The sequence below is a fragment of the Hemiscyllium ocellatum genome, chromosome 8 (genome assembly GCF_020745735.1).
Source record: "Hemiscyllium ocellatum isolate sHemOce1 chromosome 8, sHemOce1.pat.X.cur, whole genome shotgun sequence".
Lineage (NCBI taxonomy): Eukaryota > Metazoa > Chordata > Chondrichthyes > Orectolobiformes > Hemiscylliidae > Hemiscyllium > Hemiscyllium ocellatum.
The window spans coordinates 92,206,659-92,226,455 of record NC_083408.1 but is presented as its reverse complement, the minus strand read 5'-3'; the positions used below and the strand labels follow the sequence as shown (position 1 = coordinate 92,226,455).

At 40.2% G+C, this 19,797-nt stretch overlaps 1 protein-coding gene across 1 annotated transcript in view; it reads right to left on the bottom strand.

Moving 5' to 3' along the window:
- ppp4r4 (protein phosphatase 4, regulatory subunit 4) overlaps nt 1–19,797 on the bottom strand; it is a 181,120-nt gene that overhangs the window by 38,802 nt on the left and 122,521 nt on the right. The window contains exons 14-15 of the mRNA XM_060828556.1: nt 10,067–10,246; nt 8,262–8,367 (exon numbers count right to left, since the gene is read on the bottom strand). Of these exons, the coding sequence (XP_060684539.1) occupies nt 8,262–8,367; nt 10,067–10,246 (286 nt within the window). The remainder of the gene's footprint in view (nt 1–8,261; nt 8,368–10,066; nt 10,247–19,797) is intronic.

Below are 19,797 nucleotides of genomic sequence, written 5' to 3'. Positions count from 1 at the left end.
CACTATCATCTCAAGTGTCCCTCATTACCAGGCACCATGGCCCTATGACCAAGACCATAAGATATAGGAGCAGACATGGCCATTCATGCCCATCGAGTCTGCTCCAGTCAACAAGATCATGGCTGAGTTAATTATTGTCAACTCCACTTTCCTTCTTTTTCCACATAACTCTTGATTCCCTTACCAAATATAAAAAATGTCCCTTTCAGCCATGCAATCAGCCTCAATTAGAGACAAAAAACAGCTGTAATTCAAGGTAGACAAGTAGGAGGCTGGAAGAACATAGCAAGCCAGGCAACCAGTACTGAAGAAGGGTTACACTTGAAATGGTGACTTCTTCACGTCTTGATGGTGCCTGGTTTGCTGTGTTCTTAAAATATCCTGCTTGTCAACTACGAAATCAGCCTCATTAACCCTCTGTGGTAAGGATCTTGACAGATTCACAACCCTGTAAAAGAAGTGATATGAAGGGGTATAGGCCAAAGACAAGAATATGGAGGTAGGTCACATTGAATGGTGGGGTTTGAGGGGCTGAATGGCCTACTCCTGCTTCTTAAAGCATCTGTTATAAATGACAACTTTCTTATTGAGATTATGCCCTCAGGTTCTAGACACTCCCACGAGGGAAAACAACCCTTCTGTGTCTACCCTGTGAAGTTCATGAACACTCTTGCACTTTTCAGTCATTCTTATATGGTCAAATGCGTACAGGCCAAATCTACTCAATTTCTTCTCAAAAGACAGTCCCACCATACCTTGTATTGGTTGACTGCAACTTATCTGGATCACCTCCATAAACAACATATCTTTCCTTGGAGAAGAAGCCCAAACATCTTCTCAGTATTTCAGCTGTGATCTGACTAGTTGCTTGTATGATTTTAGCAAAATCTATCTACTTTTATACTCCGTTTTCTTTGAAATCAAGGTCAACATTCTATTTGCCTTCCCTATTTTGGATGCTAGCTTTTATCATTTGTAGACATCAGCTTCCAAATCCTTCTGTTGTTCAGCTTTCTGGAGTGTTTCTACATTTGAATTATAATCAGTTCCTCTGTAAAGTACATATCCTCACATTTTACCACATTATATTCCATCTGCTAAATTTTAGTCCAGCCATTTAACTGTCTATATTCTTTTACTCTTTGGGTTATTCTTCCCACTTGCTTTCCCACTTGTTTTTGTGTCAATTGCAAATTTGGCAATGGAATTCCATTCATCCTATTGTCTCACTCGTCACAGTCAGAAGTACTGGCCACAGCAAGCCTCCTGTGATTATTGGCACCAGCACCATTTTTGAAGCCTGCCATGCACCCAGTTAAGCACTGGCAACCTGCAGCTGGCCTGCACAATTCCTGTCAATTGCCTTTGACACGTCAGATAGCGGGAAATTGGTACATTGCTTTGTTAATGGGATTTAGATAGCCTGGAGACAGTGTGTGTGTGCAGTCGCAGTCCATGGAACATGCCCTGAGATGTTGGTGCCTAATATCCAAGGAGAGGGGTGCTTGAAGAACCAGCAGCAACTGGAACCACTTTGACATTCATGTCAGGAACTGTTGCTTTCTAATTTCTAACCAATTAGTAGGAGAATGGGAAACTACATATCAATAAGGCAAGATTACACAATAATTAGGATGGTAATGCACGCAAATAAACCTCTTGCCACTCACAAGCAAGAATCTTACCTTGCCTTTCAACATCTTATTGTAAAATGGGACTTTTTACATTGGGAATCTCCTTACTGCCAATCTCTCACAATGATCCCAACTTTTTTGCCAACATTCAGTGGCTGGGAAAACTTAGTGCTATGCCTCCATTTATAAAACCCAGATTTTCAAATGTCTTTTGCAGAACTTTCTCAACTTGCCTTGACTCCTTCAATTTGCTGATTCCCGATGAAGGGCTTAGGCCCAAAATGTCGATTCTCCTGCTTTTCAGATGCTGCGTGACCTGCTGTGCTTTTCCTGCACTACACTCTCGACTCTTGGCACCTTCAATGATTTGTACACCTCTATATGATCACAACCTGTATTTTATATTGCCTCTCTTCATACTTCTGACCAAAATATATCACTTCACACAGTCAATTGCCCGCTCAACATTCTTTCTCCTCTCAGTTCAAAACACATCAAAACTCTTTCATTATCTGCAATTTTGAAATTAAGCTCTGTATTCTCTCAGAAGACGTTGTCTCACAATGCAGTGGGAGCATCCCTATGCTTGGGTCAGAAACTTTAGGCTTGACACTCCAGGACTTGATAGTCAACCATGACGTGTTCATAACTTGGCCAAACAGGTTGACTGTCAACCTATAAACCCTTCCAACATATGCCAATGACAGCTAATAAGATAAGAAGAATTCTTGGTTAGCCATGTGACAGAAAGAAATTGGAGCCTCTACCACCTTTATTGGTTGGTCTGGATTACAGCATGCTTTAAAAACATACATTGTCATAGCAACCTAGCCTCCCTGGGGAGCTGATCAGATGATGCAGATTAAATCGGTGCCAACAACACGAGATTCCATCCCTGTTCTGGCTGGGGTGGATTCAAGACTCCCTTCCTACCTTAACCATTCTGGAGATAGTGGCATTCAGACTCACATCTGCCTTTGGGCAGTTAACTTAAGAAGACACCTAAATCTAAAAAATATATTTATTATAATCATACAGATGAATCCTCAGGACAGCCCAAAACATCTCACAACTGATTAATGGCAACTAATAATTTCACAGCTGATGAATCACTTTTCAACTATTACACAGCCAATTAGTGCAAAGCAAATTCCCATGAAGAAATGTGCTTTTTGAGTGATGTACAAATGATTGGCAAGGAAAAAAAGTGAACAGTCCTGTTCTTTCACCATTTGGTCTATTATGTTCCATCGATTAAGTCAATAATTGACCTGATACAAAAGTTCACTCTCATTTATTACAGTTCAATGCCAGTATAGAAATGCAGTTGGGCTTGAAACCATAATCCTATGATTCAGAAACCATAATTCAGCTAGAGTAGCAGACTTGAAGACTTTGGAATATATTGGGGTACACATTTAAAAGCTGAAATAGAGAACCACATTGTACTTCTGGATAGTTGAACTAAAACAGGCTGAGATATTTTCCACCAATTGTCAACAGCACAGGAATTCCCTTTTTTGATTAATGATGCAGGGCCTTTTTTGTGTGCTGCTGCAAATTGCTAAAAAAATGTGTTGTTAACAGTAACCTGTAGCCATCATAACTGACAGGCATACCTTCTCTTCCTTGTTTTGTTGAGGTAAGATGCTAGAATTCACAATAACTTATTCTCCACACAGGTGAAGAATGGTTGTGGGGGGGATAAGAAGGGATGAGTATTCTGAGATGGATGGCAAAAAGGATGAGAAAACAGAAAATAGAAGGAAGTGAGAAATAAGAAACAAATAAATATTAGACAAATTATTAATCAGATTGATGATTGGAAAGACTGCAGACAACAATATTGTTGGTAATTGAATGATACTTGCAAGGTTTGTGAAGGTTTGTAGCTCAGGTTGAGATTTAGGGTGTAGGTTTGCTCGCTGAGCTGTAGGTTTGATATCCAGACGTTTCATTACCTGGCTAGGTAACATCATCAGTGGCAACCTCCAAGTCCCAGTCGAAATGGTGGGTTTTTTTTCATCCGTGTGTAGGGCTACGAGGGAGAGAAGGTCGTGTCTTTTTGTGGCTAGCTGGTGTTCATGTATCCTGGGGTCTTAGTAGTCTGGCTGTCATTTCTGAAACTTCTTTGATGTTTGGTAAGGTGGTTAGGGTTTCTGGCTGTGTTTGGTATGCTTGTCGTGGTGTGTTCTTGAGGAATCTGCGCACTATTATTTGCGGCCAGACTACTAAGACCCTTCAGAATCCTAGTAGCACACAAACCCACCAACACTCTCAAACAAAAACTAACAAACTTAAAAGACCCAGTACAACTTATGGACAAAACCAAAGTCATCTACAAAATTCCATGCAAAGACTGCCACAAACACTACGTAGGACAAACAGGAAGAAAGTTAGCCACCAGGATACACGAACACCAGCTAGCCACAAAAAGACATGACCCTCTCTCCCCCTTAGCCCTACACACAGATGAAAAAAAAACCACCATCTTGACTGGGACAACACATCTATCCTGGAACAGGCTAAGCAAAGACATGCCAGAGAATTCCTAGAGGCCTGGCACTCCAACCACAACGCCATAAACAAACACATAGATCTAGATGCCAACTATCAACTCCTCAGAAAATGAACAGGAAGTGACATCACCACAAACCCCAGGAACCCCACCCAGGAGAAAGATATAAATAGAAAGGAGGAGACAACAGCTTTGCTTCACTTGGAGGTCGTCACTAGCCAGGTAATGAAATGTCTGGATATCAAACCTACAGCTCAGTGACCAAATCTACACCCTAGTTGAATGATAGTTATATGAATTCACAAAACAGCCAAAGCAATAGTGAAGGCCAAGAGGCATTAATAATTATCAACAGATATTGCAACATGAAGGTTTTCAACAGATATTGCAACAAGAAGGTTTAGACGACTTAACATTTCTGGTTATAACATTTGTAGGAGAACACAAGATGATACAAGGTTCATTGCAATGACAATTTCAATCAGTTTTAGAATGTAAGATTTTTCTAAGAATTGTATTAAAAACAAAACTCATGCAGGCAAAGATGAGAAAGGACATGGTACAACTTTCAAATGTTTATTAAAGACTACTAAACATTGGCGATAAATCTTAACAGCAGGGTAGAAAGACAATTGAATGGGTAATTGTAAGTATCTCAAGATATACTTGGATAAAAATAATTTAAGGTACAGAAATCTTTCTTTGGATGTTTAAGATTAGTTAGTACAAGATGTTTGTATTCCAACATGGAAGCATTGAATTGCTGTAGCATAGAAGGAGGTCATTCAGCTCATTGTGGCTGGACTGGTTCTCTGTCCATGAGAAGGAAGCACTGTTTGATGTTATGTTAAGAAGTGAAGTGCAATGGTTTCTTATTTACAATAAGCCTGGGTTAACGAAGGCAAACAGTCAAAGATAAGGATATTTAGAGTCATAGAGATGTACAGCATGACATCTGTACAACAGACCCTTTGGTCCAACTTGTCCATGCTGATGAGATGTCCCAACCCAATCTAGTCCCACCTGCCAACACCCGGCCCATATCCCTCCAAATCCTTCCTATTCATATATCCATCCAGATGCCTTTTAAATGCCTCCAGCACTTCCTCTGGCAGTTCATTCCATACACGCACCACCCTCTGCATTAAAAAGTTGCCTCTTAGGTCTCTTTTATATCTTTTCCCTCTCACCTTAAACCTATGCCCTCCAGTTCTGGACTCCCCCACCCCAGGGAAATGACCCCTCACAATTCTATAAACCTCTATAAGGTCACCCCTCAGCCTCTGCGCTCCAGGGAAAATAGCCCCAGCTTATTCAGCCTCTCCCAATAGCTAAACCCTCCAACCCTGGCAACATCCTTGTAAATCTTTTCTGGACCCTTTTAAGTTTCACAACATCCATCCTACATCTGGGAGACCAGAATTGTGCACAACATTCCAAAAATGGCCTAACTAATGTCCTGTACAGCTGCAACATGATCTCCTGACTCCTATACTCAATGCACTGACCAGTAAAGGAAAGCATACCAAACACCTTCTTCACTATCCTATCTACCTACGATTCTACTTTCAAGGTACTATGTACCTGCTCTTTAAGGTCTCTTTATTCAGCAACACACCTAAGGACGATACCATTAAGTGTATAAATCCTGTCCTGATTTGGCTTTCCAAAGTGCAGCACCTCACATTTATCTAAATTAAACTCCAATTGTCACTCCTCAGCCAATTGGTCCAACTGATGAAGATCCCACTGTACTCTGAGGTAACCTTCTTCACTGACTACTACACTTCCTATTTTGGTATCATCTGCAAATGTACTAACCATACCTTCTATATTCACATCCAAATCATTTATACGAATGATGAAAAGTAGTGGACCCAGCACCAATCCTTGTGGCATCCCACTGGTCACAGGTCTCCAGTCTAAAAAGCAACCCTCCACCACCAGCTTCTGTCTCCTGTCTTCGAGCCAGTTTTGTATCCAAATGGCTAGTTCTCCCTGTATTCCATATGATCTAACCTTGCGAACCACTCAACCATGAGGAACCATGTTGAACGCCTTTGGGGAAGTCCATACAGATCATGACCACCCCTTTGCCATCATCAATCCTCTTTGTTACTTCTTCAAAAAACTCAATCAAGTTAGTAAGACATGGTTTCCCACACAAAAAGTCATGCTGACTATCCTTACTCGGTCCTTGCCTATCCAAATATATATAAATCCTATGCCTCAAGAGTCTCTCCAACAACTTACTCACCACCAATGTCAGGCTCACCACTCTGTAGTTCCCTGGCTTTTCCTTACCACCTTTCTTAAATAGTAGCACCATGTTAGCCAATCCCCAGTCTTCCAGCAGATCACCTGTGACTGCCAATGATCCAAATATGTCAGCAAGGGGCCCAGCAATCACTTCCCTAGCTTCCCACAGAATTCTAGGGTACATCTGATCAGGTCCTGGGGATTTATTCACCTTAATGTGCTTTAAGACACCACCTCCTCAGTAATAAGGCCATTTTTAAAGATATCACCATCTATTTTCCCTACATTCTATATTTTCCATGTCTTTCTCCACAATAAACACTGATGCAAAATGCTCATTTACTATCTCCGCCATCTCCTGCGGTTCCACACACAGACTGTCTTGCTAATCTCTGAAGGGCCCTATTCTCTCCCTAGTTACCCTTTTGTCCTTACTGTATTTACAAAATCCCTTTTGATTCTCCTTAACCCTATTTACCAAAGCAATCTCATGTCCCCTTTCTTCCCTTCTGATTTCCCTCTTAAGTATACTCCCACTGCCTTTATACTCTTCTATGGATTCACTCGATCTCTGCTGTATATACCTGACATATGCTACCTTCTTTTGATATAACTAACATAGTTTGTGAGAAGATTCGTAGCTTGGGTGCTCATTGTTGTGGTTCTGTTCGCCGAGCTTGGAATTTGTGTTGCAGACGTTTTGTTCCCTGTCTAGGTGACATCCTCAGTGCTTGGGAGCCTCCTGTGAAGTGCTTCTGTGATCTTTCCTCTGGCATTTGTAGTGGTTTGAATCTGTCGTTTCCGGTTGTCAGTTCCAGCTGTCCGTTGCAGTGGCCGTTATATTGGGTCCAGAAATAAAATGGTATGGCAACAGGGAAATATCAGGCAGTCCTTGATGCCTTCCCATGTTATTTCACCAGTCTCCCCAGCCTGTCACCAATGTTGGCCTTTATCTCTCTTTGTTTAGTTATGAATGTTACTGATGTGATGATTAAGCCAATAGGAGTTGAAAAGATACCATATCATCCAAATGAATTTTTAACCCAATTGCACTATGCAGCCGATCAGGTTTCTCATCAGCAAATAAGAACTACTTTTGCACGTCAATAAAAATACTGGGACTGGAGCTTATTTCAACTGTTCTGTAGTTCTGGTTCCCTAACAATGAGTACAGAAGTTAACCTGTAAGTAATTTTTACTGTGTTTATGTTATTCACTTGCACTATGCAACTTTTGTTCAGCATTTATAGCAAGTCTGATGGTTTAAAAGATTTTACATCATTAAAAATGTGTCAGTGCTAGCAGTCATTGCTTTTGGGTTAAAAGGTTCTGAATTCAAATCCCACTCTAGAAATTTTAATGCATAATCTAGGCTGACACTTCTCACCAATATCGAGGTAGATGTTTTTCAGAAAAAAGTTAAAAGGAAGCCCAGCCAGCCCCGTGGATGGTAATAAAATAAATCAATAGCACTACTTGAAGAAAAGCATAAGGACTACTGGTTTTTCCATGATGTTTATCCATCAGTGAAACAGATTGATCGATTATTAATTCACTCCAGTCTGTAATAGATTGCCATGCAAACATTGGCTGCCATATTTCCTACATTATAACTACAGATACACTTCAGAGTTCCTTGATTGACTGTAAAGGGCTTTGGAACACTTCAAGCTCATCAAGATGCTATATAAATACAGAATCTTTGTTCTTTTTTACTGAGATAGTGCATTGGAATAGAAAGATTTGTAGTTTGCGGTGCATTACACTGGGATGTATATACTTAGTTTTGGGGGAGCAAGCCACAGAGACTACAATTTACATTACAACTTTGCTTTTTGAAGAATACTTACGTTCAACGAGTTTACTGCATATTTCCTGTCTTTGCTCCTGTTTACGATTGTACCGAACAAATACACAAAGGGTTCTGGCTGAGGCTCTTTGGACTGGGAGGACATTCTAGATAATAATAATAAAAATCCCAACTTGAACTTTAGTGTTATCAGAATTAGAATTACCTTCAAAACAATCTATTGACATCAAAGGCACATAGACACTCTTTAATAAAGTTTGCTACTGGTGGGGAGAGCACACTCGCTTTTCACAGCAATCAGCTGCTGTATTCTTAAATTTAAAAGTCCAGAATCACAGACAACCACTTTGATGGCTGTTGTCAAATGGCAAGTATACCAAGGAAGGTGAGAGATTAGGGTGCCAGGAGGGTAGGGTTACAGATGAGTAAGGGGACAGAGTGCCAGGTTTTGGATGGGGGTTGAGAGAAGAATAGTGGACAGGATACTATATAGGTAGGGGCAGGATGCCAAGTGGGTGGGGCATGGGTAGCCAAGTAAATGATGCATTATTATGGGAGATCAGGGTAGGTGGGAGAAACAGGCCCATCAGGGGTCAGAGGAGGAGTGAGCAGGGGCATATTCCACAGGGTAAAGGAAATTTGGGACCTGATGGGTGAACAGCAGGTGGTCAAGTGTAGTGTGAGTGAAAAAGGGTGAATTTAGGGTCTCGAGGGGGTGAATGGTAACAGGTACAAAACAGAGGAAGGGAGGATCAGATTTAGTAGTGGAAATGTTGGGTCAGGTAATGGGAAGTAGTGGAGGTATGTAAGTGGTCGAGGGGTGTGTGTCATAGAGTCATAGAGATGTACAGCTCAAAGTCAGTTTCATAGTAGATCAAGTATTTAATAGTTTAACTTTTCCGGAGCAACTATTTACTTAGTTTCATTGGACTCTGAATTGTCTGATTTAAAAAGGATACTTTCGGAAGGATCCAGACATAGCAGAATTCCCCAAATAATCTTCAATTTCCTGGGCAAGTTTTGAGTCTGTTACAATGACAATGATGCAGGGACACCATGTGTAACTTCCATCAACACTGAAATAACAACTAGTCTTTGGAAATTCCAAGCCAATAATTCAGTGGTCACACCAATGACATGTTTTAAGAATGGTCTAATATCTTCATAAATAAATGAAGCAAGCTAAAAATAGTAAATATAAATATAGCAGACATAAATAGAGAAGACAACAGGAATGCATGCTGTTTTTACACTCTAAATCATAGAATTGATGCCAGAGCCTAGACTTAGACAACAGAAAAAAACAGAAATAATTTGATACCTCATTTCAAATTAGATATGTGAAGTATATATTGGAGATTTAAATGATATTTGCAGGCAGGAATAATTAATCTACTTGTTAAAATAATTACAGATTTGAAGTGTTTCCGTATATGCTATTGTAAATTAGATCTGTTTAAACATGATAAAGGTATTAAGTGAATACATAATACCTTCAAATTACGACTCTATAAAGTAAAATGTGTATCTAATTGTCGGAGTGGGATATAAAAGTTATGTTATCTTTTTATACATTAAGTTGGAGGCTGCATGTAAATTTGTAACAATATGTACCAGTAACATGATTTGACTGGATAATTTCAAAAACTGTGAATGCTTTACTGATTAAAACAAGATAGAATGAATTGTACAGTACTTAGGCATTATGCTTCATGTATAGTTACAAAACAAACTCAAGCAAATTGGAAGAATATTCCTCTTCAAATAGGTATATTAATATGTCTAGTTACTCAGCTTGCACAAACTTTTTAAATGCTTAAAAATTAAATTAGAGATAGATCTTACATTTGTTGTCATTATTCTAAACATTATTGGTAAGAACTTGTAGTATATCTGATCGCTTGAAATGACTTGCGGCAGACAGGAAAACGTCAGCAATAGCTTCTCATGTATTCTCCATTTTAAAGAAGTGGCAGCTCTCTGTTCAGCTATTGAAAGTGCTGGAATCAGGTCAGGAACATGTACCTGGCAACAGAATTTCCAATTAAAATAAGATGGATACAAACACTTGAAAAAGCCAAAACGTTAAGTGCGCACATTTAAAATGTCATTAATTTGATACCTCATATCTTGTCTAAGCGATTAATTTATTGCACGTACAACGATGTAATATCTAATTTAGAAGCAAGACTGCCATTATAGCCAAGATAAACTCGGCAAAACATACTTCAAAAATGCAATAATTTACTTTGTTTATATAGTGTCATGCTAGAATAGTAGTGAAGACTGAATTTCACATTTTTCTAGCTAGTTCTAAATGGAATAGATTCAGAACAGATTTAACAGCTCAAAATCTGATATCCATGAGGCACTATGCGACATCAACAACAGCAGAATTCTATTTGATTGCAATTTTTAAATTAAGAATCCAGGGGATCCCTCACTCTATCATTACCACAATGCCAGAGGATCAACACTTGTTCAGTGAGGAGTGCAAAACCATATATCTAAAAATGAAGTGCTAAACTGGTAAACTGATAGGACTACATGCATGCAACTCAGAAGTAGCATGCAAAAGCAGAGCAAACCAACCAACAATTCATTAACCTGATTAACGTTTTGGAACCCTGCTACATCCAGCTGGGAATAATGGTGAATAATTAAACAACTAACAGAAAAGGCAGTTCCACAAATATCCTTATCCTCCTCAATGACAGGGGAGCCCGGCAGGTCAGTACAAAGGACAGCTGAAACATTTGCAACCATCTGCAGCCAGAATTTTCAAATAGGTGATCCTTCTTATTCTCCGCCTGAGTTCCCCATCATCAGATTTGCCAATCTTTAGCGAATTCAATTTTCTTCCTTGAGACATCAAGAAATGATTGAAAGCACTAAAATAGCAAAGCATAGGAAGCCTGACAATATTCCAGCAGGAGTACTGAAAATTTGTTGTCCAAAACCAGCAGCAACCTGAGACAAACTGTTCCTGGATAGCAACAACACTGGCAGCTACCTAGCAATGTGAGAATTGTCTAGACATTCCCGTCCACAAAATGAAGGCAACTCCAACTATGACCAATTCACACCCCAACAATCTATTCTCAATTATTGGCAAATATTAGGTAAGCGCTATCAAACAGCTCTTAAACAACTTGCTTATTGGTGCTCAGATTGGGTTCCTTCAGACAACTCAGCACTTGACCTCATCATAGCCTTGATCCAAACACAGACAATCTAGATTAATTCAAGAGTTGAGGTGAAAGTGACTGTCCTTGACAGCACTTGATTGAGTGTAGTGTCAAAGTCAAGCAAATGCTAAATGGGAATCTGGAAAAAGTTCTTCATTGATTGGAGGCATACCTACCACAAAAGAAAATGGTTGTAAATATTGGTAGTGAATCTATCCAGTTGTAGGACATGGCTGCAGGTGCTCCTCAGCATAATGTCCTAGGCTCTTCCCTCCATCCTTGAGTCAGATGTGGGGATGTTTATTAGGGATTGCAGTGCTCAGTACTCTGAATGACACTTCAGATATTGAAGCAGACAGTGTCCATCTGCAGCAAGATTTGGACAACATTCACATTTTGGTTTATGAGATGCAAGTAACATGCGAGAGACACAAGTATAAGATCATCTCCAAGAAAACCTAACTATTTCTCCCCAGTTTCTCCCTCAATAGCGTTAGCATTGCTGAATCCATCAACATCATTCTGGAATTGATCATTCATCAAAACCTAACTGAACCATCAGTATAAATACTACAGCTACAAGAACATGTCAGAGCCTAGGAATTCTAACACACGTCCTGGCTCCACCATCTATAAGGCATAACTTATGTCTATGATGGAATATTTTCACTTGCATCATCCAGGATAAAGTTGCTTGCTTGATTGATACACAACTAGCGCACAATGGCAACCATGTGTCCTTTGTATAGGACATGCTGTAACAACTAACCAAGCCTCCTCAAATGTGTTCTGAGGAAGGTTCATTTGACCTAAAACCTTAACTCTGATTTCTCTCCAAAGATGCTGCCGCCTGAGATTTTCCAGCAACTTCTGTTTTTGATTCTTCCTTCAAAAGCACTTTCCAAATTCACAACATTAAGCTGTGTTCACAAGAACCCCCTCAAGTCACACATCACCCTGGCATGGAAATACATTGTTCTTATTTCACTGTTGCTTGGCACTCCCTCCCTTAACATAGTAGAATGTACCTACACCAGGTAGACTGCAGCAATTCAAGAAGAAAGCTCATCACCACCATCTAATGGATAATTTGCAATGGATAATATCCACTGGCTGCATATGTAAATTAGATTATGTCAGAATTTTTTTTAACAATATGAAAATGTTGCAACATTCTTATGAACTAACAATGTAATATTTTCAGTTTTACCCTGTTCTCTGCTTATTTACAGTAAATAGCAGTAGATGACAAAAAAATTCATTTTTTAGTCAAAGATTTTCTACATTACTAATCTGTGCAGAAAGAACAATATTGATAAATCAAAATTTAGGTGCAAGAACAAACAAAATCATTTTTATGATGACAAAAGTATTGTTTTGAAGCAAATTACTGTACTAAGTCACTGCATAGTAAATAATGTCCTAGACACATGAATTATTAACCTTGACAATCCTTGCATGTAATTGTAATATTGCTTTACAGGCAATAAGTGAATGATGACTCAGAATCACAGTGTTAGGGCAGGAGGAGATCATTCGGCCCATCACATCTGCAACGGTTCTCCAAATAAGCATCAGTGCCATTCTCTTGCCTTTTTTGCATGTCCTTGCATATTATTTCCATTTAAATGATGATCCAATGTCTCTTGAATGCACAACTGAATTGCCTTCTAACATATTTCCAAGGCAGTGCATTCAGGACAAATCATTGTGCACAAAAGGTTTTTGCCCACATCATATTTGCTTTTTTTTGCAAATGGCTTTAAATCTGTGACCTCTTGCTCTTGATTCTTTTCCAATGAGGAGTAAATTTGTGCTGTGCTGTCTAGATTTTGAAAGCATTGAGCAGGTCCCCTCTTTGCCTCCTTTCCTCTAAGGGGAATGGTCCTAACCTTTCCAATATGTCCTCATAACTGAAATTTTGTATCCCTGGAAACATTCTTGCAAATCTCTTATGCACTCTCTCTCTAATGCTGTGGCACTCAAATGCACACAACTCTCCATCTGAGGTCTAACTAGTGCTGCGTACAAGTCCAGCACAATTTCTTTGCACTTATACTCTATGCTATTGTACTCTGATAAACCACAGGATACACTTTATTAACTGCTCTCTGCACTTATCCTATCATCTTTATATATTTAGATTCTCCTTCTTGCCTTTTAGAATCATTCCCCTTTTTATAAAACTGACATCCTACATTATTCCTATTAAAATGCATCACCTTACAGTTCTCTGTATTGTACTTAGACCATATGACATAGGACCAGAAGTAGGCCATTCAGCCCAGTGAGTCTGCTTCACAATTCAATAGGATCATGGTTTATCTGATAATCCTCAACTTCACTTTCCTGCCTTTTCTCCCATAATCCTTGATTCCCTTACAGATTAAAAATCTGAATATCTTAGCCTTAAGTATACTTAAAGACCATGTCTCCATAGCCTTCTGGGATAAAGAATTCTCCAAATTCACTACCCACAGAGAAGACGTTTCTTCTATTTTCTGTTTTATATAGACCCTTACTCTGAGGTTATTGGATCCTTTGGTGCTAGACTCTCTCACAAAGGAAAACAACCTTTCTGCATCTTACCCTGTCAAATCCCACAAGAATTGTGTAAATTTCAATAAGGTCACCTCTCATTCTTCAAAACTTCAATGATTTAAAGATCCATGCTACTCAACTCCACGCCACAGGATAGACTCTATCTGCATAGTAAATCTACTCCAGACTGCCAATATATTGTTTCTTAAAGAAGGGAACCAAACTTGTTCACAGTACTGCAGCTATGGTTGGGCACTGCCTTCTATAATTTAAGGGAGACCTCCCCTCCTTCTGAAATCAAGTCTAACGTTCCATTTGTCTTCCCTATTGCCCTGTCCTGCAGGCAACACGGTGGCTCAGTGGTTAGCACTGCTGCCCTATAGCACTAGAGACCCTGGTTCAATTCCACCCTTGGGTAACTGTGTGGAGTTTGCATATTCTCCCTGTCCCTGATGGGTTTCCTCCGGGTGCTCCAGCTTCCAGAGGGGGTTATTGAGAGGGGGGTAGTTACTCCACAGCCACATGAAGAAGGTGGATGGGTTACCATCAGGGGTAGGAAAGGGAATCGGCAGGAGGCACAGGGATCTCCTGTGGTGGTTCCCCTCAACAACAAGTATACCACTGTTGGGGGATGACTTATCAGGGGTAAGCAATGGGACACAGGTCTCTGGCGCAGATTCTGTCCCTGTTGTTCAGAGGAGAAGGGGGAAGAGGAGCAGAACTTCATTCATTGGGCACTCCACAGTTAGGGGGACAGATAAGTGGTTTTCTGGGAATGAGAGAGACTCACGATTGATATGTTGACTCCCAGGTGCCAGGGTTCTTGATGTCTCTGATCGTACTTTTTGGGATCCTTGAGGGGGAGGGGAAGCAGCCCCAAGTCATAGTCCACATTGGCACCAACAACATAGGTAAGAAGCAAGGTGGGTATCTCAGGCAGAAATTCCAGGAGCTGGGATGGAAGCTTAGAGCGAGAACAAACCAAGTTATCATCTCTGGTTTGTTGCCTGTGCCACATGCTAGTGAAGCGAGGATCAGGGAGAGTGTGGAGCTGAACATGTGGCTGCAGGGATGGTGCAGGAGAGAGGGTTTTGGATTCTTGGATATTTGGAGCTCTTTCTGGGGAAGGTGGGATCTCTAAAAACAAGATTGTTTTCACCTGAACCAAAAGGGCACCAATATCCTGGGGGGTAAATTTACTAATGGGGGGGGGGGGGAGGGGAAGGTGGCATTGTTAATCGATGGTAGTATTACAGCAGCTGAGATAACATTTGAGGACTCATACACTGAAGCAGTTTGAGATGACTTTAGAAACAGGAAGGGAAAGGTCACCCTGTTCGGAGTTTTCTATAGGTCTTCAAATTGTTCCAGGTATACAGAGGAAAGGATAGCAAAGATGATTCTCGATAGGAGCGAGATTAACGGTATTTGTTCTGGGGGACTTTAACTTCACCAATATTGACTGGGAATACTATCATTCAAATAGTTTAGATGGGTCAGTTTTTGTAAAGGTGTGCAGGAGGGTTTTCTGACACAGTGTGTAGACAGGCCAACAAGGGGCGCTGCCATATTGGATTTGGTATGGGGGAATAAACCCGGCCAAGTGTTAGTTTTGGAGGTAGGTGAGCACTTTGGCGATAGTGACCACAATTTGGTTATGTTTACAACAGCAATGGGCAGGGATAGGTATATACTGCAGGGAAAGAGGTAGAACTGGGGGAAAGGCAACTATGATGCAATTAGGCAAGATTTAGGTTGCATAGGATGGGGAAGGAAACTGCAGGGGATGGATGCACTTGAAATGTGGAGCTTATTCAAAAATCAGCTACTGCAGGTCCTGGATAAGAATATACCTATCAGGCAGAGAGTTATCGAGAGAGGGAGCCATGGTTTACTAAAGAAGTTGAAGCTCTTGTCAAGAGTAAGACGAAGGATAAGGTGTGAAGGTTCAGTTAGAGGGCTTGAGAGTTATAAGTTAGCCAGAAAAGATCTAAACAGAGGGCTAAGAAAAGCCAAGAGAGGACATGAGATGTTGTTGGTGGATAGGATCAAGGGAAATCCTAAGGCCTTCTATAGGTATATCAGGAATAAAAGAATGACTAGAGTAAGATTAGGGCCAATCAAAGACAGTAGTGTGAAATTGTGTGTGGAATCTGAGGACATAGGGGAAGCGCTTAATGAATATTTTTTGTCAGTATTTACATTGGGAGAGGGCAATGTTAGTGAGGATACGGAGATACAGGCTACTAGATTATATGGGATTGCGGTTGACATAAAAGAGGTTTTAGCAATTTTGGAAGATCTGAAAATAGATAAGGCCCCTGAGCCAGATAGGATTTATCCTTGGATTCTCTGGGAATCCAGGAAGGAGATCACAGAACCTTTGGTTTTGATCTTTATGTCATCATTGTCAACAGGAGTAGTGCCAGAAGATTGGAGGATAACAAATGTTGTTCCTTTATTTAAGAAGGCAAGTTAGGTCAACCCTGGTAATTATAGGCCAGTGAGCCTTTCTTCAGTTGTGGGTAAGGTGTTGGAAAAGGTTATAAGAGATAGGATTTATAATCATCTGGAAAGGAATAATTTGGTTAGGGATAGTCAACTTGGTTTTGTGAAGGATGGGTCGCGCCTCACAAACCTTATTGAGTTCTTCGAGATGGCGACAAAACAGGTGGATGAAGATAAAGCTGTTGATGTGCTGTATATGGACTTCAATAAGGTATTTGATAAGGTTCCAAATGGTCGGCTATTGCACAAAATACGGAGTTTCAGGATTGAAAGTTATAAAGCAGTTTGAATCAGAAATTGGCTAGCTGAACGAAGACAGAGGGTGGTGGTCGATGGGAAATGTTCATCCTGGAGCTCAGTTACCAGTGTGTGCCATAAGGATCATTGGGGTCACTGCTGTTGTAATTTTTATAAATGATCTGGATGTGGGCGTAGAAGGATGGGTTAGTAAATCTGTGGATAACACAATGGTAGGCAGAGTTGTGGATAGTGCTGAAGCATGTTGTCGGTTACAGAGGGACATAGATAAGATGCAGAGCTGGGCTAAGTAGTTGCAAATAGTGTTTAACATGGAGGTAGTTCACTTCGGAAGAAGTAACAGGAATGCAGAGTACTGGGCTAATGGTAAAATTCTTGGCAGTGTAGATGAACAAAGAGACCTCAGTGTCCAAGTACATAAATCCCTGCAAGTTGCCACCAAGGTTGATAAGGTTTGTTAAGAAGGCATATGGTATGCTGGCATTTATTGGTAGGGGGATTGAGTTTCAGAGCCACGAGGTCATACTTCAGCTGTACCAGACACAGGTAAGGCCACAAATGGTGTATTTCATACAGTTCTGGTCACCGCTTTATAGGAAGGACGTGGAAGCTTTGGAAAGGGTTCAGAGGAGGAGATTTGCCTGGTATGGAAGGCAGGTCTTACGAGGAAAGGCTGAGGGAACTGAGGCTGTTTTCATTGGAGAAAAGAAAGTTGAGAAGTGACTTAACCAAAATGTATAAGATAATCAGAGGGTTAGATAGAGTGGACAGTCAGAAACATTTTCCTCGGATGATGAAGGCTTACATGAAGGGACATAGCATTAAATTGAGGGGTGTTAGATTTAGGATAGACATCAGGGAAAGTTTCTTTACTCAGACAGTATTAGGGGCATGCAACAGCCTGCCTGCAACAGTAGTAGACTCGTTGACGTTAAGAGCATTTAACTGGGCATTGGACATACATATGAATAATAATGGAACGGTGTAGGTTAGAGGGCATCAGATTAATTTCACAGGTTGGCACAACATCGAGGGCCAAAGGGCCTGTATTGCGCTATAACATTCTAAGTTCCTTCAATAATACAAAGATGTGCAGGTCATGTGGACTGAACTTGCTAAATTGTCCATAGTGTCCAAGGATAAGCAGGCGAGATGAGTTAGCCATTGGAAATGGAGGGTTACATGGATAGGGTGGGTCTGGTTGGGATGCTCTTTGAATGATTGGTGTGGATTTGATGGGATGGAATGGCCTGCATCCACATGTCAAGATTCTATTACCTGCTCAGTTTCGGTGTAGGCTGTGTGTGATTTATGCACAAGGACTCCTAGTTTCCAGCAGTCATTTGTCATAGAAACATTCAGCTCCATTATTGTTCCCACCAAAGTGCACAAGCTCACACTTTCCCAAATTATCTTCCATCTTTCAAACTTCTGTCCAGTCCCTTAGCCTATCCATTTCCCTCTGAAAATTTTTGGTGTCATCCACATCACTTGCTGTCCCACATGTTATTTGCAAACTCGATGATAGTTCATTCATTTTCTTCCTAACTTTTGAGAATTAAAGTCAGATTCAGAGAATAACCTTTCAATACGTTAAATAGAACTTTTAAAGCAAGTATCTGCCAGATGTCGCAGTTAGAATTTAAATACCTGAATTCCTTTGTTTTAATTAATTTTTGATCCCTGTATCTAAGTAGTGGCTCTAGGCATATCCATATAAGAAAGATTGTTGCTTTGCACAAAGCACAATTCGTGAGCAGATAAATTCAGCACAGTGAGATGAAAGTCGAGTGAATATATGCTGGAAATTCAACCAGGAAAATTTCATCGGCCATCTGTATGCCCACTCTGCCCAAAGTTTCAATTTTTTTTGCAGTTCTACACTGACCTCATTTCATCTGCAAACTTTGAAATTATTCTTTATACACTATGATCTAGACCACTAATATACATTGCCCGTAGTGGGCGGCATGATGGCTCAGTGGTTAGCATTATTGGCTCACAGCGCCAGGGACCTGGGTTCGATTCCAGCCTCAGGTGACTGTCTGTGTGGAGTTTGCACATTCTTCCAGTGTCTGCGTGGGTTTCCTCTGAGTGCTCTGGTTTCCTCCCACAATCCAAAGATGTGCAGGTCAGGTGGATTGGCCAGGCTAATTTTTCCATAGTGTTAGGTGCATTAGTCAGAGGGAGATGAGTCTGGGTGGGTTGCTCTTTGATGGGTCGGTGTGGATTTGTTGGGCTGAAGGGCTTGTTCCCACACTGTAGGGAATCTAATCTAATCTAAATTAGTTTAAATATAATTTCTCCTTTGGAAATCCATGCTGGTCTTTCTAATCAACCCAATGTTTCCACATGACCACAGAGGAACCTAGATTATCCGGTATTCGATTATCCAAATTTTGGATATTCCGAACAAGATCTCGATGCTTGGCTAAACTGTGTTATCTGGCATTTGATTATCTGAACATTAGATTATCCGAACAAAATACTCCCTACCCAAGTCATTCGGATAATCAAGGTTCCTCTGCACTAACTTTATTTAATTGTTTCAAGAATCTTCTCCACCACTGAAGTTAAAGTGAGCAGTTTTTTTTTATTATTGGGCTTTTTCCTGCAATTTTCTTTCTTTTTACATGTATTTTTATTGAAAAGTAGATTTTTAAAATATTACAACAAATACAATACAATTCAAAACAATACAAAAAAAAATTTTAAAAACCCACCACCCTCACGTACAAATATATATATATAAAAATATAAGAAAAACTCCAACTAACTACTTAACTAAATAAATAATACCTAACAACAAACTAATAAATAATAATAACACGCAGCAAAACAAAACACTAACTCTCGATATCGAGAGCATTAATTTTCACATATTCATCTGTACGCAGTTCACCCTCTCTGGATATTGGACTTGTATAGCACAATCATTGTGGCAGACAAATCTGTGTCCAGGTATTCCAAAAAGGGCTGCCATGTCTTATAGAAATTCTCAGTTTTGAGGTGTACCATACTTTTAAGAAAATCCAACGGGATATGTTCCATAACAATCTTACACAAACCCGACAGGCCCGG